This window comes from Apiotrichum porosum, assembly GCF_003942205.1.
Source record: "Apiotrichum porosum strain DSM 27194 chromosome Unknown scaffold_11, whole genome shotgun sequence".
Classification (NCBI taxonomy): domain Eukaryota; kingdom Fungi; phylum Basidiomycota; class Tremellomycetes; order Trichosporonales; family Trichosporonaceae; genus Apiotrichum; species Apiotrichum porosum.
Window position 1 is genome coordinate 970,379 of NW_021167118.1, and position 25,032 is coordinate 995,410.

At 59.8% G+C, this 25,032-nt stretch overlaps 7 protein-coding genes and 1 non-coding gene across 8 annotated transcripts; 3 read left to right on the plus strand and 5 right to left on the minus strand.

The window, feature by feature from the left end:
- Positions 1-454: 454 nt before the first annotated feature.
- Positions 455-1,835, plus strand: EHS24_001990 (uncharacterized protein; the record flags this gene model as incomplete). Its single annotated transcript, XM_028617744.1, has 2 exons — positions 455-601; positions 1,248-1,835. The coding sequence occupies 2 exons, from the start codon at positions 455-457 to the stop codon at positions 1,833-1,835; spliced, it is 735 nt and encodes a 244-aa protein (XP_028474207.1).
- Positions 1,836-3,882: 2,047 nt separating this feature from the next.
- On the minus strand, positions 3,883-6,069 carry EHS24_001991 (uncharacterized protein; the record flags this gene model as incomplete). Its single annotated transcript, XM_028617745.1, has 5 exons — positions 3,883-4,050; positions 4,095-5,688; positions 5,731-5,884; positions 5,932-5,954; positions 5,996-6,069. The coding sequence occupies 5 exons, from the start codon at positions 6,067-6,069 to the stop codon at positions 3,883-3,885; spliced, it is 2,013 nt and encodes a 670-aa protein (XP_028474208.1).
- A 2,132-nt stretch (positions 6,070-8,201) lies between these two features.
- On the plus strand, positions 8,202-9,399 carry EHS24_001992 (uncharacterized protein; the record flags this gene model as incomplete). Its single annotated transcript, XM_028617746.1, has 3 exons — positions 8,202-8,453; positions 8,532-8,771; positions 8,824-9,399. The coding sequence occupies 3 exons, from the start codon at positions 8,202-8,204 to the stop codon at positions 9,397-9,399; spliced, it is 1,068 nt and encodes a 355-aa protein (XP_028474209.1).
- A 1,217-nt stretch (positions 9,400-10,616) lies between these two features.
- On the minus strand, positions 10,617-11,353 carry EHS24_001993 (uncharacterized protein; the record flags this gene model as incomplete). The annotated part of the gene is made up of 5 exons (XM_028617747.1): positions 10,617-10,667; positions 10,710-10,872; positions 10,933-11,015; positions 11,056-11,136; positions 11,219-11,353. 5 exons carry the CDS (start codon positions 11,351-11,353, stop codon positions 10,617-10,619), a joined length of 513 nt encoding a protein of 170 aa, XP_028474210.1.
- Positions 11,354-11,995: 642 nt separating this feature from the next.
- EHS24_001994 lies at positions 11,996-12,078 on the minus strand. The gene has a single exon. It is a non-coding gene; the product is annotated as a tRNA-Thr (tRNA).
- Positions 12,079-12,684: 606 nt separating this feature from the next.
- On the plus strand, positions 12,685-18,337 carry EHS24_001995 (uncharacterized protein; the record flags this gene model as incomplete). Its single annotated transcript, XM_028617748.1, has 14 exons — positions 12,685-12,855; positions 13,001-13,664; positions 13,706-13,886; positions 13,938-13,993; positions 14,034-14,216; positions 14,256-14,360; positions 14,405-14,871; positions 14,916-15,587; positions 15,636-15,724; positions 15,765-16,116; positions 16,162-16,288; positions 16,326-16,460; positions 16,508-16,922; positions 16,963-18,337. 14 exons carry the CDS (start codon positions 12,685-12,687, stop codon positions 18,335-18,337), a joined length of 4,992 nt encoding a protein of 1,663 aa, XP_028474211.1.
- Positions 18,338-18,406: 69 nt separating this feature from the next.
- Positions 18,407-21,797, minus strand: BUD6 (Bud site selection protein 6; the record flags this gene model as incomplete). The annotated part of the gene is made up of 5 exons (XM_028617749.1): positions 18,407-19,587; positions 19,635-21,286; positions 21,341-21,420; positions 21,476-21,577; positions 21,651-21,797. 5 exons carry the CDS (start codon positions 21,795-21,797, stop codon positions 18,407-18,409), a joined length of 3,162 nt encoding a protein of 1,053 aa, XP_028474212.1.
- Positions 21,798-22,708: 911 nt separating this feature from the next.
- Positions 22,709-23,778, minus strand: DHA1_2 (Dihydroxyacetone synthase; the record flags this gene model as incomplete). The annotated part of the gene is made up of 3 exons (XM_028617750.1): positions 22,709-23,368; positions 23,435-23,575; positions 23,614-23,778. 3 exons carry the CDS (start codon positions 23,776-23,778, stop codon positions 22,709-22,711), a joined length of 966 nt encoding a protein of 321 aa, XP_028474213.1.
- Between the last annotated feature and the right edge of the window lie 1,254 nt (positions 23,779-25,032).

Below are 25,032 nucleotides of genomic sequence, written 5' to 3' on the forward strand. Positions count from 1 at the left end.
GACAGAGAGACAGAGAGACAGAGACACAGACAGAGACAGAGACAGAGAGAGCGAGAGAGCGTGGGGTATCGCGACGTGTCGGTGACCCCTCCCCCCGGATCTAGAGATAGTGAGAGAGTGACGATGGTAAAATGCAATGAATCACTGTATCGAGCGAGTCTGGTGCGTGAACATTATGACTAGCGTGTCACACGATGATGGATGTCGGCCGACGGAGCGAGCCGGTTGTGGGTGGAGGTACGCGTGCCTGGAAATGGTGAGCGCCGACATCTCTCGACAATAACGCATCTCTACTGAAACTTCCTCGTCCATACCACCACCACATTTCTACACCACCACCCACATGCGCCCACCAACACTCCGACCATGCGCGCTGGCGGGTCCATCACGGTATCGCGCCGTCCCACCGTGCCCCGCCGCCACGACCGCTTGCCGCGTGCGCTTCCGCACACCCATGCTGGGAAGCAGCAGCACAGGCAGCACACGAGCAGCACCCTTTTCCACCTGTCCGCGCCTCTTTGCGCGGCACGTCGACCACTATGGCGCCCTCAAGCTCCCGCGGAACGCGTCAAAGCAGCAGATCAAGGCGAGGTTTTACGAGGTGAGTGGGAGACGTACGTGGGCGGTTTAGTGTGTTGGTGTGTTGGTGTCTTGGTGTCTTGGGGTCTGGCTGGAGGGTGGAACTGTCGTGGCCGCTGAGAGGCACCCTCGGCCTACATGCACGTTGCATGGGTACCTGGGCTCGACATGCGGATCCATCGGCACAACACCATTGGTCATTGGTTTCCTACGATGGCGCGCGCGCGCGCGCGCGATGGAACGTCTGGCGGCGGCGGCATAACGCATAGTCACCACCACAGTGGCGCGGCAATTGCCATCTGTATGGGTTTCTCGGCGCGCCGAGAAACCCACTACGAGACATTTTCCTGCCGTCGTGCCAAACTTCGATATATCACACTGCGTTACCGGTATTTTGCCGCTTGGCTGCTGTTGCCCGAAAACACACTATGGCCCATGGCAAAACGTTGTCCTGATCTCCTGATCACCTGGGTGTGTTTCACGGGATGGCCGGAAACACACCATGCGCGTTTCTTTACGGCGCGTACTTTGCCTACACGCTACTAGTGTGTTTCTCGTAGATGGCCATGCGGGACCAAACCGGTCGCGTGCAGCCTTCATATACTGTCAGCTCCATCCCGCGCAGCGTCTCCACTCTCCCTTCATACCCTCTACTGACCCGGCCCCAGTTGTCCAAGAAACACCACCCCGATGCACCCGGCGGCTCTCCAGAACAGTTCCACGTTATCAACGACGCGTACGCCACGCTGGGCGACGCGGCCAGCCGTGCCGCCTACGACAGCAGCACGCGACCAGCAAGCGAGCGCGGCGGCGGGATGGGCACGCCCGGGTCGTCGTCGTCGTTCCACCCGCACTCGCCACAGGCGCGCGCTGCCGCCGGCCCCCATCGCGCATGGGGCGGCCGACCGCCGCCGGGCGCACACTATACGGGGCCCAAGCGGCAGCACGGTAACCTCGGACACGGCATGGGCATGGGCAGCGGACCGGGCAGCGTGCCGCCTGGGACGCGGTGGGGCCGCAAAGAGGGCCACGGTATGGGCGCGAACGCGCGCCATAGGATGAACGAGGGAAGGCTGGACGAAGAGGTCAAGGGCGAGAGCGTGCTGTGGCGGTCCATGGTGGTGTTCATTGTTCTGGTCGTCATTGTGGGGCTGGGCGGTGGAGTGAGTGCCAAGGCGGATGTAGGAGAGCAAGGCGACGACCATGTCGAGGTGTGGCGGGAACACTGCGAGCTCGAGGAAGAGGAACTGGATTAAGACTTAGATGGACGTATAGACTGCATTATTGTGGCTGACCCATGCTACTCACTTGGACTGTCACCCTTTTATGTTGATCACTGCGGCCGTGTCCTTGATAATGCGCCATCACACGCGTCTACGGCCTTGTGGTGCGCGACCTGCTCTGTCTGGCGTGTCCGCCCTGACGCCATGTCCTTTTGCGAGTCGCTCACTGACACGGCTGGCGTCAGGCGGACCACCGTCCTCTGTGCAAACGTCTACTTTGGCGCAGCTGGTCTCTTGCGACGTCCCAGTGCGCTAAACTGCGTTGTTGTCACCAACAATCTCGACTGCCTTTGCTTGACGTCACTGCCACTTGTTTGCCTCTCTGACGCCACGTTCAGAACCCACAGCCTCTGTGAGACAGATGCACACAGAAGAACCACAGAAGCGGCCAAGCCGGCGCCGCTGAGTGATGAGCACATGTGTGAGTTTTGAGTCGTTGAGAACCCATCACGCTCTGATGGACACTCCACACAACCGTGCACGGAGAGTGGCGCGCCACGATCAGCCTGGCTGCTGGCTGGGGCTTCAGCTTTGTCCTGCGCCACAAACCCACAAACGGACTCTCGGACTCTCCGTCGCGACCATGCGGTCCACACACGACTTGGACAATTCGACCCCCAAGCGAAACTAGCATCCGACGGCGGTGCACGGCGCAGGGGGGGGCTGGGCCGACGAACCGACACACTAGAACGACTGTGCTCAAGGGGCCCAGGCGGCCCAGGCGCCACCGACACAATGCCCAGAGACGCCACGCTCGACCAAAGGCGCCACCCGGCCCTCGGGTCGTCCATTCGGATGTCGGATGTCTTGAACAGGGAGAACAAACAGAGCGCGAGCGCGCACTTGTTGATCCGACGCATTTAGAGGGCCCTGCGATCTCCGACAGCCACACCCCCTAATTTAGAGGCGTTTCCGGGTGGGGGAGGGCCGGTCAGGCCTGCCACGGCCCCATCCACGTCAGTGCGCATATGTACATGTCATGGCGTCCGTGTGGTGGCTTTTCTGCGCGTGCGGCACAGGGCGTGATCGTGGACGTCGTGAGCAAGGTGTACCAGGTGGGAACAGTCGCACGCTACCATGGTGAACAGTGCCGTGGCTGGGAGCTGGGTGTGGACACGGTGGGGTTCAGAATGGTGCGGAAGCATGGCTGGAAAGCCACATGCGTGTCAACGAGGTATCCGTGCACCACACGCGCAGTAGCAACGTAATAGCAAAGCCCGCAGCAGTTTTGACGCAACATGCCACACACGGTCAGACTGTCCCTCCTGTCACTCCTGTCAACTCCATATGCGGTACTTTCCGGTAGAGCAAGAAATAACACAGCCGGCGCTCAGGTTCTGGAACCATCCACAGGTGGACGTGTGGACGGGTGGCTGCAGCCGGGGGGGGACAAAACCCTGCACTCGCACGGGGGACCGCGTGAGTTCATTCGCAACACCTACTCGCCTGGGGCTTTTACCAGACAGAACTTGGTAAAGTCCAGGCCGAGGGCCAAAGGGTGCTAGAGAGGAACACGATGAAATGCTATCAACAACAGCAAGAGGTGACCAACCGACAGAGAGTTGCAGGAATCGGGGATCCACACACCCCAGTGGTAGTACGCAGTGCCACTTGGCAGGGCTCCAGCCATGTGCCACTCGATTCCTCTCCTCACACTGAGACACAAGGACGCGGCATGCAGCTATGCAGTGTCCTGTACACCCACGTGTCTGCGTATGTGTAAGAAATGACTGGAATGAGTACGACGCTGCCGTGCGCCAACGGCCCAGACTCGGGCGGCCGGTTCCACGGAACGAGTGGCAAGCTTCCTCCGATATCGTCGTTAATGGCCTTGCCCTCTGCTGCCCCGCTGTACAGACATCCCGCTCGATAGCCTATGACATACATGAGACGCTTCAAAACTGCCCAAAGATCGTATTCCCTCCAGGTCAGCTTCCCGGTCTAGCCGGTCTACATTACTGTTTATGGCTTCCTTCCTTCCTTCTTCCCCCCTCTCCTGCAGTATTTTTCCTCCATCCCGTTAGATGGGGACGCACTCGCGCCGCAGCCAAGCGAGAGCACGCTCGTCGCCGTACTGACGCAGCTCGAGCTCGACCTTGCCCTGGACCTCGGCGTGGTACGAGTTGATCCAGTTGCGCTCGGCCGGGCTCAGGAGCGACTGCTCAATGAGGGAGGTCTGGATGGGGCACTGGGGAGTGAGTTTAGCATCGCAAGCACGCGGTATCAACTCACCATGGTAAAGTTTTCAAACTCGAGGTAGCCCTTGTCGCCAAAGTTGTTGAGGGTCTGGGCGTTGCGGACGACCACGACGCTCTCAATACGGATACCAAACTTGCCGTCGGCGTAGTATCCGGGCTCGTTGGAGATGACCATGCCCTCGACGAGGCCGACCTTGTTGTAGGTCGGGCGGGGACCGACACCCTGGGGGCCCTCGTGGACGTTCAAAAAGTGGCCCACTCCGTGACCGGTACCGTGGCGGTAGTCGAGACCGTCGGCCCAGAGGGGGCTACGGGCGATCGCGTCAATGACAAAACCGGTGGTGCCCGAGGGGAAGACCAGAGTGTCGAGGGCAATGTGGCCCTGGAGCACACGGGTGAACGCGCGCTTCTCCTCGGCAGTAGGGGTGCCAAAGTGGAGGGTACGGGTCACGTCGGTCGTGCCGTCCATGTACTGAGCGCCCGAGTCGCAGAGGTAGATCTGGTCCTTGTCGATAATGGCACTGCCCTGCTCGGCAGGCGAGTAGTGGATGACGGCGGCGTTGGCGCCAGTGGACGAGATGGTGTCAAACGAGAGGCCCTTGAACAGCTTGCCCTGGGCACGGAAGTTCTCGAGCTGGGTGGCGGCGTCAAACTCGTTCCACTGCTCGCCCTTGCCGAGGACCTCCTCGAGCCAGGCAAAGTAGCGGCACAGCGCGGCACCGTCACGGATGTGGGAGCGGCGGAAGCCCTCAATCTCCGTGGCATTCTTCTTCGCCTTGGCAGCCTCGATCATCGAGCTGCGCACATCAATGTTGTCCTCGCCCAGCGCGTTGGCCACGGCCCAGCTGGCCTTGTTGCCGATGATGACCTTGTCGGTCTTGACAATGTTCTCCTTGGGGTCGAGCTTGGGCTCGGGAGTCGGCGTCTTGGGGACAGCAACGGGAGCCGGCGACTGCTCGTTGGGCTCGGCAGCGGCAGCAGCCTCTGCGTCGGCCTTCTTCTTGGCCTCGGCCTCCTTACGCTCGTTGTTGAGGAGCGCGCGCCAGCTCTCAAGGGCACCCCAGACCTGCGAGTACTCGAGGACAACGACATCGTTGGCATGGAGGTAGTCGCGGACGGCTGGAGTGAGGCTCGCCGGCTGGCAGAAGAGGGTGCAGTCGTGCTTGGTGACGATGGCGTACGCAAAGAACACGGGGTTGTAGGGAATGTCGCTGCCGCGCAGGTTGAACAGCCAGGCAACCTCGTCAAGGTTGCTGACAACAGTACCAGGCGAGCCAGTCTTGATGAGCTTGTCACGGATGTTGGCGAGCTTGGACCCGACGCTCTCGCCGGCGTACTCGTCACCGAGGCGGAAGATTGGGTGGGCGGGGCGAGCAGGCTGTCCCTCTGCCCACACAAGGTCAACGAGGTTGTCCTTGATGGGAACAAACGCGCGAGTAGAGTCGGCGGTGATGGCCTCCATCAATGGCTTGGCCTCGGCCTGGGAGATGACATGCGGGTCGATTCCAATGCGGGTGGTGGGGCCGAGGTCCTGGAGCATTAGCTTTTGACATCCATCTTCCAAGCTCACCTTGAGCCACTGGTTCCAAGAAGGAACCTCGGGAAGGCCCTGCTTCATGAGAGTCCAGCTGGGAAACGAGTCAGTCTCTGCGTCAGCCCCAAACACTTACTCTTCGCCGAGCTGCTTGCCAGCCTGCAGCCAGTAGCGACCGTCGGTCCAGCAAAGGGCCTCAGTCTGGGTGATCACCGCACAGCCAGCCGAGCCGTTGAACTCGGTGATGAACGCGCGGCGGGCGTCACAGGGAGCGAGGTACTCGGACGAGTCTGATGTGAGCAGTGAGAACAAGTGTGAGTTACCATCGGCTACTCACGAGCATCCTCAGAGGGGACGACACTGTTTGTTAGTTGGTTACTTCAACATCTGCTACAACTCACTAGACGCCAATGTTGCGCTCGCGCATGAGCTCGCGCAATGCGGTGAGCTTTGCGCGAGCGTCCAAGACAGCCATGGCTGCAGACAATCTGGGGGAGCGGAATATGTTGGTCGGGAAGGAGCCGCGCTGTTATGCACGCGGTGGGTGGTGCTTGACGGGTGGTCGCGCACGAGACGAAGAGGGGTTGAGTATGAGAGTGGGAGAGAAAGAAAAACCAAGGACGATGTTAGTGTTACTTGCCCACTGGTGAACGCAAGAGGTCGCTGCTCGAGAGAGCTCACTCACGAGACGATGATCCGCCCCGCAACCTCCACCCGCGTCGACCGGTCACTTGACCCACGCGGTACCTTATACCTGTCGCCCGTTTCCTCGGACTCCGCCGACTGTACAGTCCATATCAGCATGCGACACGGCGCTTACCTGGCCAGTACCACCACATGCATCTCCTTCCTCGCACCCTCGACTGTTCGGAATAGCCCAGCTATAGACAGTCAAGGCCCTTACGTCGTCGGCGCCCGACAGATGGACATCTGAGCAACGAAGGAGTGGCTACAGGTTGTGTTGCCAGCGTCGCCCCAGGTGACAGACTGAGAGGCGCCGTTGCCCAGGCGCTAATCGCAGGCTATGCACAACTCTGCTCACAAGACGTGGAGTACGTAGACGCGTGGAGGCCAACGTCCGAGGAATGCTCCTCCCTTCGTCGGGTCTGGAAACGGAGAGGCACAGCAGTGGAGTTGAAAGAATCATGACGCGGGGCTACAAACTAGCGGGGAAAAGTTACACGTCTACCAGATACAAAAAAAAGGTGAGAGGCCAGCTCCCACCCTATCGGCGTCTGACGATCAGAGCAGCACTGTACAGCGCATGCGCAAGTCTGTGTTTCTTGTCAGCCACTGCGCAACAAAGTGTATAGCAAGGGAGGGAGACAGAAGGAAAGGATCAGGTGTTGATATAAGTTGAAGCGTCAACCCGGCGCGGTAAAGCCACCGGGTTTCATAATTTTCAGTGTATTAAGCATCATAAAAGATGTAGGGCGGGTCGAGAGAGGAGGTGATGTAGGAGGAGGTGTTGTATGGGGGAAGGACTGGGTACTCACGTGTGAGGGGGAGTGACGGATGAGATGGGTATGTTGACCAGAGATTGAAACGAGGAAAAGTACAGAGACACCCTTGGTCGCACTGGCCGCTGGCTGCTGGCCGCGGGATGGGTGCGAGCGGCATACGCAAAAAACGCCGGCATCGCCGGCCAGGTGGTTTCTGCCTGGCAAAAGCTGGCACATGAGCCCCGCCTGGCTGCCTGGCAGAGCAGACGCCGTGGCGCTGGCATGGCGCTGTTCGTCGTCGTCGTTGGCCACGCTGCGCAGCCAAGCAAGTCCTGGCGCAGACGCTCGGCAATGGACGCCGATCTCAGCTCTACAAGCGACAGCCGCTCACATCGGGGGGGAAAGAGTCTTGTAGCCCAAAAAAAAAAAAAACACAGCAGGCAGCTTTTTGATACGTGTGTGGGGGAGGCGGCCGTCTTGCTATTGCACAAGGAATGCTTTTAGGAAATGGATTTCACGCCGCTCAGATACGTATTACGGACAGGAGAGAGAGAGAGAGAGAGAGCGGCGCAGAAGTGGAGTTACGTGCTGTGTGGGCCAGATGGTGAATGCGGGGGAGGACGGGACTTGAGCGGGGGAGAGGGGGAGAGGCTCTCACACCCACACCACTGGCGCACAACCTTTTGCACACCGTACACACCACCACCCACCCAGTCCGCCCGTTGTAGCGCACGTGTCTCCCGCTCGTCTCGCTAGCTCGCTACAACCCATTAACCCACCGCGCTCTCGGCGGTCAAACGCCAACCAAAAACACCACAACGCACACACCGAGTGCAAAAGAAGAGTTGCATTTCTCCACTCCCCCCCCCCCACCACCACCACACACTGCATATCCCATTGCATCCCTCCACTCTGGCGCACACGCAGCACGCCCCTCCGCCCCCCCTTCTTGGCAGCATCACTAGCTCCCGCCCGCGCGCCGGCATTTGAACCGCATCCTCCCCTTGTCAAATCTGTCCACTCGTCGTTGACACCTCTGGCAACTCCGTCACTTGGATATCACCATCCAACTTGCACCTAACCCTCCCCACCCCCTCCTCTCTCTTGTCCCCGAACACATGGTCCCCGCCGTGTGAACCCCCCGCCCTCTCTCCCCCCCGACGCCATGACCGACCAGCGCGGCGGGGTCTCGCCTACGGGCTCGTCTGCGGACAAGCCCGAGGTCCCATGGGCATTCATCGACTGTCCCTGCGACACACTCGTCGAGCTCATAGCCCACATGCTCGACTTGCTCTGCCAGCACAACGACCAGGTGGTGCTCACGCCGGACGCTCTCACGCGCTTCCACTCGCGCGCACCGCCAAACATCACCGTCATCGACTATCTCCGGCGTATAGTAAAGTACACCAACCTCGAGGTGAGTAGTAGTAGTAGGAGGAGTGCCTTGCAATGTGTCCCCCGGTGTCCGTGCCCCTATGCTCACCCCAACTTTAAGAAAATCCCTCTCCTCTCGCTACTGGCATACATCGACCTGACATGCCAAAACCTCCCGACGTTTACACTGTCGTCCTTGACAGTCCACCGTTTCCTCATTGCGGGCGTGACCGCAGGCTCAAAGGCCCAGTGTGATGTCTTTTGCACAAACTCACACTATGCCAAGGTCGGCGGTATCAAGGTCAACGAGCTCAACTCGCTCGAGCGAGAGTTTCTGCGGGTGACAGGATGGGCCCTTTGTGTAAGTCTTCTTCTGTTGCGGTCCCACGCGCGTTGGCTGACAGTGTCCCCAGTGCAACGCAGACCTGTTGCAGCGCTACTACACCTCGCTCATCCGCTCCCATGGCGGCTTTGTGCAAGCACCCGAGCCTGAAGTGTCCCCATTCCGTGCATTTCCCGACGCAGGCAAGCCTGCGCCCGTACAGGACTCGGAGCCTGCTACGCCAGTGCCCGTGGCAGAAGAGTCCGAGTATGGCTCAGAGGAGGGTGAAGAGCAACGCGGGCGGGGACGACAACGTGATGAGATGGAGGTGGACGAGCCAGCAGCAGCAGACGACGACAACGTCGCAGCGCCGTCACACCCTCCAGACGAGGCTGCGTCTGCTTCCTCGTCTTCGCGCTCGATCAAGTCGTTTGTGGGCGGCATCTTCAAACGCGACTCGTCTGCACCGTCACCCGCAGTGGTCCGGTCACGGCCACTCTCGACGGCGTCGTCGGCAGGTGTCGCGTCGCCGACCGTCGACGCCGTCAACGTCAAACCGCTCACACCGCGAGTGCGCACACGGGAAGAGCGGAGCGTGGACAGCTTGCGGGCAGCAATGCCCACAGGCGTCGCAGATGATGGAAAGAGGAGAGCACGAGTGGAGTAGCATCGTCGTTGTATTTATGTAGCGGGCCATGGCATACATGTCATTAGGTAGGGGCGGCGAGGACATGGTCAGGAGGAGCGCTGTGGGGGTGGTGTCGAGGTGTCCACTGCACTGATCCACTGCTGGCCACTGGCCACTGGCCACTGCGCTGACGACACGACAGCCTAACGCATAGCCATGAACAGCCGTGTAGTCTCCCCGCCGGCGCAGGTGGACGGCTGCGACGACGTACAGTATTTACACCGGCTGATCGGCAAGGAGCCGGTCTCACCGAGCTAGACGACAACTAACGGCATGTGGGCCTGGGGCTGGACGCCAGCAATCCAAATTGATCGCCGAGGTGTGGTGCGGAGGCAAATACCCAGTTGCCCAGTTGCCCAGTTGCCCAGTTGCCCAGTTGCCCAGTTGCCCAGTTGCCCAGTTGCCCAGTTGGCAAGGACGAACGTGCTCCAGTTGAAGCGTCGCGCGTCGGCGCGTGCGGGACAGCAGCTGTAGACGGCAATTGGGACTGTACCGTTTGGAAAGGTTGGTAGCATACATCGTCCATCTCTTGTTTGGTTTCGTCCACCACCACGGATGTGGTAGGTAGTGTTTTATGCTTCATGTGACATCCTGGATACTGAAACCATGGGTCTGTTCTTTTGCTCTGCATCGTAGTTATTGTGTGCGTGCAGGAGGCGGCTGCGTTGGATGGTGTTTGAGCTCCGCCACAAAGACGGTTACATCCCCGCGCGAGGCCCTCTGATCCTCTGAAGACCTGGCGCACCTGGGACTCGGGTGTGCGAGTGGTGGTGGACGTGGCTAGAGATCTAGAGATGGGCAGTGAAAAAAGTGGGGCAGCGGATACTCCGCGGATGAACTCTGGAGGAAAGGTCAGGAATGGACGGTGGCGGACGGCGGGCACGTTGTAGTGGATGCTGTGGGCTGTGGGGGTGTGACGACCGAGGAATGGTACCACAAGAGCCGAGGCTAGCCCTCAAATCCTCTGATCCTCTGCAAATGGTTGCTGGACTCTGGGTGCTCGACAAGTGACCAGAAGACTTCGAGATGAGGCCAACTGACAATTACCCGACAACTCGTCGTTTTGCAACGCTGCGCATGCTACGTACAGTAACACAGGGATACAAGAGGAGATGAAAGGAGCACGAGGGGGCACTGTGGCAACCATGTTCGCCGATGGCGGCTGTGTGCATGGCATGAGTGTCTAGTGGGTATCTCTACCAGACCTCCTCGTCGTCTGCCATGGCCTCTGCAACCTCCTCGACAGTCTGGGGTGCACTCAGCACTCTTTCCTCTAAATGCTGAAACACATGAATGGTAAGCTTCAGTGTGTCGGGCCGAGAAGCCCGGTCTACACGGTGTTTGCGCTTCGTCTTCTTGGCGTAAGCTTGTTCCATTGCCAAGGCCGTCTGGTAATCAAGGATCTCGAGGAGAAGCACGTCGGTGGTGGCATAGTCGATTGCTTGGATTTTGCTGGTTAGGGGCTCTAAGCGACCAGTGGTGGGGTCCTGTGTACATAATGTTGAAACGAACCTTGCGCTTGAACAACGACAGTCCGTGATCCTCGAGAACACGCCACTGTCGCCCGCAAGCAGATCGGTCACTGCCACCTGCTGCTTTGAAAGTCAACTATGAGATCGACAAATAATTACTCACCGACCCACCCCTCGACTCGTCCGAGTCTGACCCGAGGACCGCCGAGTCCTCACCATGGTCGCCGGGATCCCAGGGATGGCGCTGTTGATGTTAGCTATGTACTTGTCGTGGTTCACATTGAGCTGGCCCAACCAGAAGTGGAGAACGACAGCTCTCACCTCACCTGCACGCGGATCGCCCTGGGGGAGTCCACGTCCAAGTCCATTTCGTTGTCCGACGCCCGCACAAGTATGTCGGAGGGGAGAATGGAGGAATGGTACTGCAAATGACAAGGCTTGAGTCGCCGGCAGAGGTACATATTGTACGAAGAGTGAAGGTGTGTGGGGATAGATGACTCTGTAGCTTCCGAACTGTGGCGGCGGTCGCGAGGAGCACACGGTCATCGATCACTGACATGCCGGGCTCTGGTGATGATGTGCCATGCTGCGACGCGTGCCACTTGATCGACCTTGTCGCACCACGCGGCGCCGTGCCTAGCGCTTATGGATCTTTGATGAGGGTATGTACATGTCGTTTAGGACGGTGGACCGCCGGCCCCAATGACGTGAAGGGAGCTCCCTCTGTCTCGCTGAAAGGGCGGTGAACGACTACTACCACCACGAACTCGTTGCGACTCGTGGTCAATTTTGGGCTGTACTGTAACAAGAAATGTGACAGGACATGAATACGTCCCCCATATCACTCTGCAACCATCTGCGGGTCCACCAGTGTGGCGTACAGCCATAACACATAGGGGAGGGAGCGCACTTCGGCCGCCATTGGAACGGGCTTCTATTGTCCTCAGTTGTGCGCCACCAACCTCGCGTCTGTGGACGACTTGTTTATCCATCGGAAAACGTCATTGCCTCCCTTTTAGGCCATTTCATTGTATCGTATACGTCGAATCCAGTGCTCCTTCCTCCCACTACCTGATCCCACAGCTCCGGTCGCAAAAACTGAATGCCCCCGAGGAGAATCGAACTCCCGATCTTCTCATATTGCTGTATACAAGTGAGATGCCTTAATCCCCTTGGCCACAAGGGCGTCCATTACACGTTCTTTTCGGCCACAAACGCGAACAAATCCCTCTCACACGACCGGTTTGTCAAAGGCATGCATTAGGCGCTCCTCTACGGACCCGCCCGCACACACTTGCCCAACGCACGGTCCTTGCCTGTGTTGGGGTATGCGGACACAAGGGCTGCTTGTCCTCCTAGGCCAGACACACGCAACAGCAACTTGAGACTTTCGTCGTCCTCCAGCAATTCAATAAAGTCGTTCTGAACGGCCCCACACAGGACACTGTCGAGGGGAATCGATGAGGAAGGGTCCGATGCGGAGGGCTGGTAACCCTACTGTACATGCATATAGCCCCAATGCTCGCCATTCTGCTGCATATGCAAGTGTGTGTGTGGTGCGCTTTACGCTTTAGAACCAGCAGAGGACTTGTTTGTGCTTTGGCTATTTTTAAATGACGTCAAATGGACCGGCATTCCAAACAATACGGCGTCGGTGACCCTACAACAGCCGAGTGGGTTCGTAAAACGGCTGTTGCTCCGCAAACAACGTTTTATCCTCTCTGCACACTACACATCTACACATCTACACATCTACACCGCACGCCCACAGTCGCATGCAGGGACAGCAGCCATGTCCCGCGACGCATCGGTCCCAGAGGCGACCCCGTCGTCGGGGATCTCTCCTGAGATCTCACCCCCGGCATTTCCACTAGGAACACAACTTTTGTCCGAAGTAGAACCCTCGTTCTCTCAACAACAACAATCCGATCCATCACTCGCCTATCCGCGTGCCTTCCTTGAGGTGAGGTGCTGTTGGAGTGCCAGTTGGTCAGTTGCTAATCGATAAGGCTTACCCGCATGCAGCCTTCGTGCTGGTCTGCGCCGTTCCAGGATCAAGCAGAAAGGACACGCATCGGCATAACTGTTGCGCTCGCCCATCTTCACAGGCGCTGCCGACAGAGCATAATGCAGGCGCCGCGTTTACGCCCGTCTTTGCCAACTCCAAGTGGCTCACGCTCACGGGCAGGCGTTCCGTTCTCGATTTTCTGACGCTGGAGGGTACACGACAGTTTGAAGCATGGGTCACTGGCGCATCCAGTCCAGAGACCACGACGCTCGACTTTACATTCCCGTCTGGCCCGGCGACCCTCGAGTTGACGCGAACGACTCTGCCCATCACACCTGCCCCTCCAGACGGTGAAGACTCCACCAATGCCAAATCGTATGTCGTTGTTACGACCGTGCCTCGTTTCGCAGCGACATGGGCGACTACAACACCAATGGCATTCAGCGTCGAGGATCCATTCTCGTCAACGCGCGACGGTTCCAGCCCCGCCGAGTCGTCGAGTGCAGTCCGCCGTCTCCAACCTCATCGGTCCCCCGCTACCGCTACCTCTTGGTCAACCATAGAAGAGGTGCTCACCAACATGCCAAAATGGACGCCTGGTACAGCCCTTCACTTTCACCGCGATGCCGACGGCAACACGTTCATGACCGGTCTCAAGGACAAGGCACGAGCTCATCCGGTTGCCCAGTTGCTGGAAGAGTTTGACTTTTCCAAGACTTCGCTGGGACCTAGGTCGTCATGGGACAAGACGTTCCGCAACACTGGTGGGTCTTGGGCAGCAAGCAACATCTGCTGACAGCGGCAGTTGAGCTGCTCACACTGAACCCCCAACGTGCTTGCTTTTGGTCGGGCAAGGATCTCACGATGATCTACAACCAACCTTACGCGGATGTGGGTCACAGGAATCCCAGCGCCAAAATGCTGACAGTAGCTTCTCCCAGACCATCCACAGGCTTTCGGACGCTGTGGCAAGGAGTCATGGGACCGTAAGCAGAAGGTTGTGCGCTACGAGCTAACGAAGTAGATATCTTGGACAGTCTTGGGCCCTTGACGGAGGTTCTTCTGGCGGGAATACCAGTGTTACAAGACGACCGTGGGTATTGTTGGCCACTGACAACGTTAACAAGCTTCAGAGTGGAATGTGTTGCCATCTAAGGACAACAAGACATATCAGCAATATGGCGCCGCCACGTGGATGCCTTTGCGCGGCGAAGACGGCAACTTTGCTGGCTGCTTCTGCGAAATCAGCGACAGTACTAACCACATTCTCGCCAACCGCGAGACTGTGCTGCGCAAACAGTTATGCATGCGCATAGGTGAGTTTGTTTGCGGCCGCCAAGCGCTGACAGTGACAGGAGCTGCAAGGAGCGTTGACGACTACCACAATGCTGTCATTGATGCATTGAAGGCGTGCTCGGCGGACGTTGCCTTTGGCATGCTCTACCATGTCGAGGAAATCAGTGAGTTGACTGACGTTCTGCCTCTGTAACTGACACCCCTACAGGTAACGTCCAACCCCACGTACGCATAGGTGTTGGAATTCACCCACGCAAAGAGCAGAGTGCTCGCGTGACCTACGTTGGTGGCGTGAACGTGCCAGACGGTCATCCAGCAGCAGCCGAGGTGCAAATCATTCCCATCGTCGACCCACCAAACGTTATGATTGCGGAAGCCTTTGGCTCAGGAAATGACAGCGGGTCGTCGTCGACGGCGGGCTCCGAGTCTCCACAGACAGAACTTTGGCGCACGCATGAGCAGTGGCCGCTGGCGGAAGTGCTGCAGTCAGGTGCCCCTGCCATTATCGACGACTGCTCGACGCTGGCTGCCGCCTTCACCCACACCATGGCACAAACTTGTGCGATTGTGCTTCCGGTGATCCCGTGCCCCGAGGAAGACCCGGTACCGGCAGCTATCCTCGTGCTGGGTCTCAACGCGGAGCCTCCATTCAATCAGCAGACTGACGAGCTGGCAGTGAGTTGAGCGGTAGAGTGGTCATGGGTTGAGCTGACGTGCAGCATGCACTGGTGCCCCTCCTCGCAACGCACCTTGTCGGTGCGCGTGACACCCAGCGAGACGTCAAGCGAATGAAAGATCTGGCGTCGCTCAACAAAGCCAAGAGCCTATTATTCTCCAACGTTGCGCGCGAGCTGTTTCCGCCACTGGCCCTCATTGCAGGACCGCTCGACGACGTAATTGCAAGCACTAGCGAGACGCAAAACCGCAGTAACCTCCTCATTGCTCGCCGCCATGTGCGCCGCTTGACGCGCTTGGCCACCGTGCTCATGGACGTGAGCAATATTGAAGCTGGCAAAATGCAGGCTTCGTTCCGGCGCGTCAACCTGGGACTCCTTACTCGCGACATGGCCATGCTGTTCAAAAAGGCTGCCCAGCAGGGGAACCTTGAGCTGATCCTCGAGTGCGATACTACCGACCGTGACGTGTACGTCGACAGGGACAAGTGGGAAACCATCCTGTTCAACCTCATGGGCAATGCTGTCAAGTATACTCGCGAGGGCCATGTCCACGTTACACTTTCATATGATGCGTCCGAGGCTGTCATGTCTATCCAAGATACTGGTATTGGTATCCCTGCAGCCGAGCTTCAGGCCATGGGCGAGTGGGTTGGTCCGGGAGAGGCAGTGCCGGAGACGGACAACAGGACTGGCATTGCCCTGTCGTTTACAAAAGTGAGTCTGGAAGCGTGGAATGCCGCTGACATGTAGCAACTTGTTCAGCTCCACCGTGGTGCGTTTGAGGTCCAGAGCAAGACTGCTGCAGAGTCAGCAGACGGCTCGCATGGTACCACCTGTCGTGTTCGCCTGAGGTAAGGCCTCTGGTTCGCACCTCGCTGACCTTTGCCCCAGCCTAGGACACGCGCACCTCCCCGTTGACGCAATCCACGAGACCACGGCACCCGAAGCCCACGACTGGCAGAAGGAGATGGAGGCGCTCGACCTCAACGACCCTCCTCTCGACGAGTCTGTCACAACCACAACCACCATCAAGCGCACACGGTCCATTGAACCCACCACTCTCTATTTCCACAAGGACGACGTTATCATGGTTGTCGATGGCATGGCCGATTCGAGACGGTACATCCGGTCCATCTTTGCCCCCTACTGTACCGTCGTGGAAGCGCGGGACGCGCAAGAGGCGCTTGACCTTTGGGCATCGTGTAATCCGAATCTCGTCATTGCCGACCTGTTGCTGCCAAACGTGAGTGTGCTACAACAATCAAGATTGTTCGACTAACGGTAGCAGTCTGGAGGCAATGGGCTGCTCAGAGCGCTCCGTGAGGGCACGCGCGAACAGAAGCTTGTTCCCTTCCTCATGCTCACTACGACCCAAGACCCGCCGCCGCCGACGAGCGATGGCATGGCAGCAGACGGTAAGCTGCGGGATCGAGAGGCAAGCTGACGGTTCAGACTTTCTTCCCAAACCCTACAACGGAAGGGAACTTCTCGCGCGCGCCGACATGCAGCTGCAGCTTGGCAAGAAGCGGCTCATGCTGGAGACCCTGTTTGAGGAGCGCACTGCAGACATGCGGGTGCTCACAGACTGTAAGTATAAAACCAAAAGCACGGGCGGAGGAGCTTACCCCCGTTAGTGTCGCCCGTTGGCATCTTCCGCTGCTCGCCGGACGGCTACGTGACGTACGCCAACACGGCATGGTACGAAGTGTCTGGCTATCCAATGCACCAAAAGATCACCGACTGGGGCGACTATATTGGCGAGGGTTTCCAAGACTACGTTCGTGGTGTGTGGGAAAACTTTGTGCCGTCTGAAGGCTTCAGTGTGCAGGCCGAGTACATGTGGAAGAATGGCCGTTGGGTGGTGACCACGGCTCTGCGGCTTAGGGGACCCACGGGGTGCCTGCGAGGGTTTATCGGGTGCTCGGTCGAGGTGACTGAGCGCAAGCTCAACGAAGAACTGCAGCGGCAGCGCATGGTCGAGGCGGAACAGAGGCGGGCCGAGGCTGAAGAGGCGAAACGCCAGCAGGAGCTGCTGATTGACATTACATCGTGAGTGGTGATCACCCCCCGGCCCGCTAACGACTTGCAGCCACGAGATGCGCAACCCAACGAGCAGTTTGATGCAGTGCTCGTCTTTGGTCAAGACAAACCTCCTCGTCCTGCAAGAACAGATGCAAGATGCGATCGACAACCAACGGCCGTTTTTGCCGACCGACCAGCTCCTTGCGACACTGTCCGAGGACCTCGATGCGCTGGACAGCATCTACCAATGCAGCTTGACACAGGAGAGGATCAGCAACGACGTGCTTTCCCTGGGGCGAATGCAGCTCAACATGTTGGACATGTACGATGTCGAGACGCGGATCATCGACGAGGCGGAGCGGATCACGTCCGTCTTCCAGAACGAGGCGCGCATGAAGCGTGTACACTTGTCGCTGCAAGTTGGCGCCGGGTTTGAGGCACTTGGCGTGTCGTCATTCATGGCCGACCCCGTCAGGCTCGGCCAGATTATCACAAACTTGCTGTCCAACGCTATCCGGTTTACGGCCAACTCGCCCGTGCGGCTCATCAAGCTGTGTCTCGACGTCCGGCTGGAGCCACCCACAGACGACAGCTGCACCCCGCCGCCGTTGCGCCTGGACCAGTCGCTCGAGGACAGCACCGAGGGGCGGCCAGTGTTCGTCTACGTGTCCGTCGCCGACACTGGGCCGGGCCTCACCCCCGACCAGCTCCAGCTCCTGTTTCACCGGTTCTCGCAGGCGTCCCCGCAGATCCACACCATGTTTGGCGGGTCGGGTCTGGGCCTGTTTGTGTGTCGCAAGCTTGCCGAAATCATGGGTGGGCGGATCGACGTCGTCTCCGAGCTGGGCAAAGGCTCGGAATTCCGGTTCTTCATCAAGGCGCGCGCGTGCACCGCCGCCGCCGCCGCCGCCGCCAGCGTCGCGACGCCTCCAGCGGCCTTGTCAGCCCCGACATCACCGACTCGGGCGTCAGTGGCGGCGGTCGTGTCCAAGGCTGCTTCGTCGCCCGCCTCGACCCGCCCGACCGAGCCGGCCGGCCACGCACGCGTCCTCGTGGTCGAGGACAACCTCATCAACCGCACGGTCCTGCTACGCCAGCTCAAGCATGTGGGGTTTGCGGCGGACGCAGCCGCGGACGGCGCCGAGGCCGTGGACAAGATCCGGCAGAACATGGCCGCCGGGTGTGGCACGCCGTACGACTGCGTGCTCATGGACCTCGAGATGCCCATCATGGACGGGTACGCCGCGGCGCGGCTGGTGCGCTCGCTGGAAAAGGACGGCGTGCTGGCCTTTAGCCCCATCATTGCCCTCACGGGTAACGCGCGCCAGGCCATGATCAAGGAGGCCATGGCAGACTTTACCGACGTCGTGGTCAAGCCGTACCGCCTCGACGACCTGCTGCGCAAGATGGAGAAGGCGATGGCACGGGAGGAAGAGGAGTAGAGAGTATAGTAAGCTCTGTATCAACATCTAGCTAGCTAGCAGCACATCATGTATATGCATAGACCACCTCTAATCGCGCAGGCTGAGTCCCGTGACTTGGGGCGATACCACACTGGGCGGGGACCCGGGCGCGTCGCCCGTCAACATGCGCTTGATGGTGATATCCTGGCGCCTCTGACGGACACGGTCCGCCTCGTCCGTCCCGCCCGTCTTGCGCAGCTTTTTGCCCTCGACAAAGCCCGAGAGCTCGTTCTGAAAGTCGTCCGTGCGGTTCGCCAGGTCCTTTTCCCGCGCGCGCTGCTGCTCTTCAATGGCGCGGAGACGCTGCGTCGGGTCGGATTCCTTGGTGCGGATCTCCATGAGGAGGTTGGACATGCCGCCGGCCCCTTCGTCAGGCGACGGCGGGCGGAAGCCCTTCTTGGCGCCGCCGCCGGCCTGTCGCTGCTCGACAAACGCCTGGACATTGTCCAGCATGTCTGTCGCGTCCTTGATGTCGTTCTTGAGGTCGGTAGCGAGCTTGTTCTGGTACGCCAGGAGGCGCTGTTCCTCGGTCACGCGCTGGAGCTCGGAGAGCCACGTGGCGCGCCATGTCGGCTCGGCCAGCGTCACGTCCGACGCAAAGATCTCGACATAGTTGGTCGCCTTGGACAGGTCGGCGCGAATCTTGTCCATCTTGGTGCGCGAGGGCGTGATACCGCGACGAAGCGCGTCCTCGCGCGCGCCGTCAATAATGTCCGAAACCTCCTCGACCGACTGGATCGTGTCCTGGCACTGGCCCTCGAGCTTGGCCTTGCTGTTGTCGAGCAGCGCACGGCTTCCGCCCATTTTGGTATTGACAACCTCGCGCATGGACGAGTTTTGCGCTCGCAGGGCGTTGAACGACTCTTTCGTCTGGCTGAGGAAATCCAGGTGCAGCTGGCGCATAATGGCCAGGTCGCGGCGCAAGCTCTGCACCTCGTCGTGGTGCCTGCGCAGGTCGGTTGTTGGGGCGATAATGGTCGATCCCGAGGCAGTGCGCTGGGGGGCAGGACGCGGGGGCTCGGGGACAACAACAGGCTCGGGGACAGCAACTCGAATAGCGGGGGCCGGAACCGCCAGGTTGGGCACCGATGCAGAGACACTCAGCAGTGAAGCGGCGGGTACCTGCATCGATTGGCGGCGCGGGGCCGTGAACGCCGACTTGAGGTCCTTGATCTCTTGCGCGAGGGTAGCAAAAGTAAGGTCAAAGTGCTGCTTGACCTGGTCCAAGGCTGTGAAAACAGTCAGCCCATTCAGCACCCAGGGAGGCTCAACTCACGCTCAATATCCAGAGTCAACACAACACCTTCCCTGACGTCGTCCATATCCTCCAGCTCATACTGGACACCTGTGCGGTTGTCGCGAATGTAGACGTCGGGGAAATCCTCCATTCCAGGATCATACTCGAAGCGCTCCATGAACAGCAGTCTGAGCGCAGACATGGTCAGGGGCAGCTCGATGGTGGCCTTTTTCACTTGACGGCCGAGCTGGAGGAACGCGGAGAGCGACGTCGGCGGGGGCGATACGCTTGCGGGGGCACCAAGAGCCACACCGGAAGTGTTGGACTCTTGACGCGTAATGGCCGAGGCATCGCCCATGTCCATGTTGAGACCCAGACCCGCAGGGCTGGCCGTGGGTGCTCCAGTGCCCGAGATGGGAATCTCCTCCATGGTCCGGTTACTGGCCGTGGGCGACGACGGAGCGGTCGGCGCGTACACTGACAGCGCGGTACTATCACCCACAGACATGTCGGGAGGGGTGGCTCGCGCGCCGTCCTCTGGCACCGCAGGCATGGGCGGCAGACGGTCCGATCGGCGACTGGGCCGTTGCGGGCTGCCGTTCTGCGTACTCTTGCGGTTTCCACTGGGCGACCCGGGCAACATCTTGTTGAACGTGTAGCTCGAGAAACGCTTGGACGCTCGCCTCTCCAGTGCGTCCGACTTTTGCAGGCGGGTCAGAGACTGACGCACGGCATGGTCGTTGACGGGTGTGGAGGCAAGAGGCGGCGACGAGTCGCTGCTACCACCCCCAGGGACATTGAGAACCGGCACGACTGGCGCGCGCTGGATCTGGTCAGGCGGGGTGACAGTGGTTGGCGGGATGAAGGGGTCTTCCTTGGTGGCAGACAACGGGGAGAAGTAGTCGTCGTCCTTACTGGGCGACCTGCCACCTGCCGCGGCTGGCGCTTCCGGGATTGGGGAGGGGACAGTCACGATTGTCGGTGCCGGAGCCGGAGCCGGAGCCGGAGCTGCTGCGGCTGCTGCAGCAGCTGCGGCTGCTGGAGTCCTGGTCGAGCCCGCTGACATGTCCGAATCTGCTGAGAAGCGGGATGTGACGGTGACATTACCAAAGCTGTCGCGGCTGACGCGGTCGGGGTGACGAGCGGTACGGCTAGGTCCGGCAGTAGGCACTGGCGGGGCCGTGCTTGCTACTGGGGGTGGCTGTGGGATACGTCTCGGGTCGACGGGCGAGGATAGCTGCGACGAGATTGACGAGTGCGTGTCCTGCCTCGAGCTCTCGCCGGAGCGTGTGCGCGTGGGGCGGAACGCGTCTGGGGGAGCAGGACGCGGACCTGCTGAGCGGTGCTGGCTCCTCTCGGCGAGCGCAGTCGCCGATGGTGGTCGGGGACCGCCGGGCGGGAGCTGGGACGAGATGGATGACGGGCTCACATGTCCCTCGGCAGACGCGATCGTAGAACTCGAAAGCGCACGAGGGGGTCTGCTTGGAGTCGGTGCAGGCATTGGGTCGGACTGTTGCCTGTCGGCCAGCAACCGCTTGTACGAGATTTGCTTGTTCTTGAGGCCGCTGAGCAGGTTGAAGATGATGGCGCGAATGTCCGGGAGGTACAGGTTGAGCGTGTCCTGCGAGGGCTCCTCGGCGAGGGCACGCTCGAGAATCTCGCGTAGGTCGCGGGGGACAGAGTCGAGGTCGCTGGGAAAAGAGGTCAGGAGCAACTCGGTGTGTATACTCTTGCAAGGCTCTCACGCTGTGGATATGCCGACCCGTCGGAACGCAGCGACACACAGCTCAAAGCCGTTACCGAGCCGGACATAGATATCGCTGACCTGAAATACGTCAGTGTCGTCGTCTTGAGCAGCGCAGGTCCACACCACCGCTCACATCCTCCTCGGACAACATGCCCTGTGACCACTGATCCAACCCTTGTAGCAACTGCTTTGTGACGACTAGCAGACGCGTGATAAACGAGTCGAGAGTAGAGGCCTGAGAGGGAGAGGCGCGCATGTCAGCATCAGTCGTCTCAGCGCCGCCTTGTTGGGCTTGTCAAGCAACGCACCGGTGCTCTGGTCGGTCCACCGCTGTGGATGCGAGCGAGCGGTTGGCCACCACCTGCTCCGCCTGCTCCGGCGCCGGCCATGTTGGGTTCCATGTGGCCGCCGCTGCTGCTACTGCCTCCGCCGCTTCCGGCTGCGCCATCATACATGGAGGGTGGGGGCAGTGTGTCCGCACCGTTGGTGCCGGAAGGGATGGGATATGATATCGCTGGGCGGGACATGCGCGCGCTCGCCCCGCTGGGGATTGATGGAGATGGGGCCGATGGAGAGGTGGGAGGAGTGAGGGCGAGGGCGACGTGTGGAGCAGATGGACGTGGTTGGTGTGATGTGATGCAGGCGAGGATGGGTGTGTGTGTGTGTTGTTGAGAGATGGATGAAAGATGATGTGGCCAGTAATGACAGCCAGCAGCAGCACACACTCACTCACGCCGTCGTCCCAAACTAATGCTGCGCGCGTCACCCGACGCTGCTGGCCTCTCCCCGCCTGGCTCTGGTGCTCTGGGCCGTGTTGGCAGTGCGCAACCGGGAAAAAGGTCCGAGCGTCAGCGCGCGCGCGCAGGCCGAGAGACACCGCCAATCCCGCAGACCACGTGGCTTTTGCGTGCCTGAGCGTCAACTGCATGGCTGTTCACCGACTGTGAGGCGAGAGAGTAGAGGGACATGCGCGGGGTGTGCATCCAACAGAGGCCATCGTGAGTTTGTGTCAGATAAACAAGACACCCTTGTTTCTAAGCTACGGCACACTCCGTTGACCACAAATACAAATAGGTATACGCCAGGGACTTGACTTGCAGGTTAGCTTGAAAGGGAGCTCAAGTAATGGGTTGTGGCTACGCCAATCGCAGATTGCGCTCCAATGTCCTATGCTTGCAAGTCCTCGAACAGCGCTCCTTCGAGTAAATCAATTCCTTAACCTCAAGCGCCTTTTCATTTTTTTCAAGGCGACTGACCTCCGGGCACCAACGCTTGCCTCAACTAGCAAAGTGAAGAAATCCATTTTTTTCGCGATAAACGAGCCACAGCAAAAATTAGTCCAGAAAATAACACAAAACCATCTAAATTACAAGTACCTAGGTCGATACTCGACACAACGGCCATCCACGAGCCTCCAGCCTGCGCGACAGCCGGCGACAGTACACTGGCCCCTGATGCAAGTGGTGCGCTTGGGGTCCACACCGGGGAGGGCGAGGCAGTCTGTGCCGACGTTGGCAGACGCGTTGCGCGAACCGGCACTGCCGTCCGTGTCCATCGTGAGCGTGCCGTCTACGCATCCGCCACAAGCCTCGAGCTCGGCGCGCGTGTCCATGCACTCGTATCCGTTGTTGCCGACGATGCACGCCTCGAGCGGGTACGGGCACAGGCCGAGGGAGAGCTGCTGCGAGCGCGCGTCTTGCTCGCGCTTGAGGCGTGCGTCGCGACGGACAACCCACGACGTGAGCGACCGCTCGAGCATGTACGTGTACACGCTGCTGGACGTGCACGTTGCGTAGTAGATACCGATCGAGCCCGAGCAGTCGCACCAGGGTCCAGAGGCGCCGCTGCTGCTGTTGCCGGCTGGGTAGTATGAGGCGAACACCCACGTGACATCGTGGTAGACGTTGTTGCACCACTGCATGCACTCGTAGGCCGAGGCGGCCACCTTGCCGAAGAGGGGTCCCTGGTAGTAGTTGATTGCGCTGCCGCACTGTGTCCACTGGTACGACGTTGCGAGCTTCTGCGCCTGTGCCGAATGTCAGTTTTGCCTCTAGAGCGCGCTGCCACATTTGGCCCAAGATGGGAGACTCACCTTGGCCTGGCCAGAGGCACATGTGCCCAGGTAGTTGGAAGCCGTCTGGAGGGCGGTGGCTGGGGGTGGCGTGTTGCTGCAGTAGCACGAGGAGGTGGACGACACAAAGTAGTTGTACTGGTATGTGGTGGTGCAGGCCGTCTAGAGGTCAGCCTTTGGCATGTCTCCCAGATACTCACGTCACACAGCGCCTGGCTCGTTGCAGAGGACACCGACTTGACATCCCCCGGGAGCGCGGTCGGGAGGATGCAGCCGACATATGCGGGTGCGATGACCGACAGCTGGGCCGTGGCGGGAACAGCGAGGAGAAGAGCCACGAGGGCAGTGAGGGAGCGCCTAAGCATCGCGTCGTGTGTGTGTATCCTGGACAGAAAGAAAACCCAGCAGACATATGGCCACACCCCGGCCTTTTTAAGCAGTTCTCAGAAACACATCGAGCAGGAAGAAGCGTGGGGTGCGAGAAACCACGCCGAGCAACAGCGCCTCCCCAGCAGGCATCCCTGTCAGCTCAGACCTTCTCTTCCAGTTGAGCAGCCATGTCGTGGCGGCAGTAACCCTGTCTCATTCAAGTCGCCACTGCATGGTCCTCCGTTCAAAAAGCTGAGCGTAGGTGTGTATTCTGGGGAGCTGGGAGTAGGAATCATACAAAGTTCTGGAGCTGTGGCGTCCCGTTCCGGCCGCTCCGGGTTCCTATGTCCAGGTCCTGGGCACAGGCCCATCCATCAGAGGGCTGCTTGCTTGCTTGCTTGCTTGCTTGCCTGGTTGGACGAGCAGTTGTCAGTAGCTGCAGAAGAACCATTGTCTCCTCGTGTGAGGCGTACGATTGACCTGAGCGTACGGTCGACCTGAAATACAGACCCAGGGCAGGCTCGGCCGCAAAATCGCGTCCGCTGCGTGACACTCGGTGTGGCGGAGGATCACACACAGGCACCTCGCATACGTCCTCTTTGCGCAGTGGCGCCACTTGAAGCGCTGTGTACAGCACGCTGTGTCTCCGCATCAAGGTGGTTCAGCTTGTGGCCGTCCATGGACGCATGTACAGCCTCGCCACATCCAGGGGGGGGGGGGGGGGGGGGGGGGGAGGGCTCTCAGGCTGCCGCGAGAGCCTGGACGAATCTGGTCCCCAGTTCGGGCCCACGTCTGTTCGGGACCACTGGTCTGTCCCTCACCGGAATATTCGTTCCCTCCGCGGCGCACGCCGCCGCCGACTTCTCGCAACGATAAGCAGCAGATGGCTGCAGCCGCCACGACAGGACACACAAATGCAGTGTTTTTGGTACCGACCGTGCCGGTACTCGGGAACGAGCCCACCATAGGCCACCATGTAACTAACCTTAACGTTGGCAAACCTTTGTGAGCCAGGCCTTGTTGCGCTCGGGGCCGGGCCGTCGTGTACCCTGGCTCTCCCATACTGGACCCTCCAGAGCCTAGACTTGACTGGATCACTGGCCTGTCGCTTGACATCAACACTAAGCGCCAGTGAGTCGAGGCCGAAGCATCCCATCTCCGCCCTCTGGGGCGATGTTGACGTGCAGCGTAGCGAGGTGTCGGCACAACAATACAGCTCGCTATGTACTGGTCATCGTCCACGCCACGAG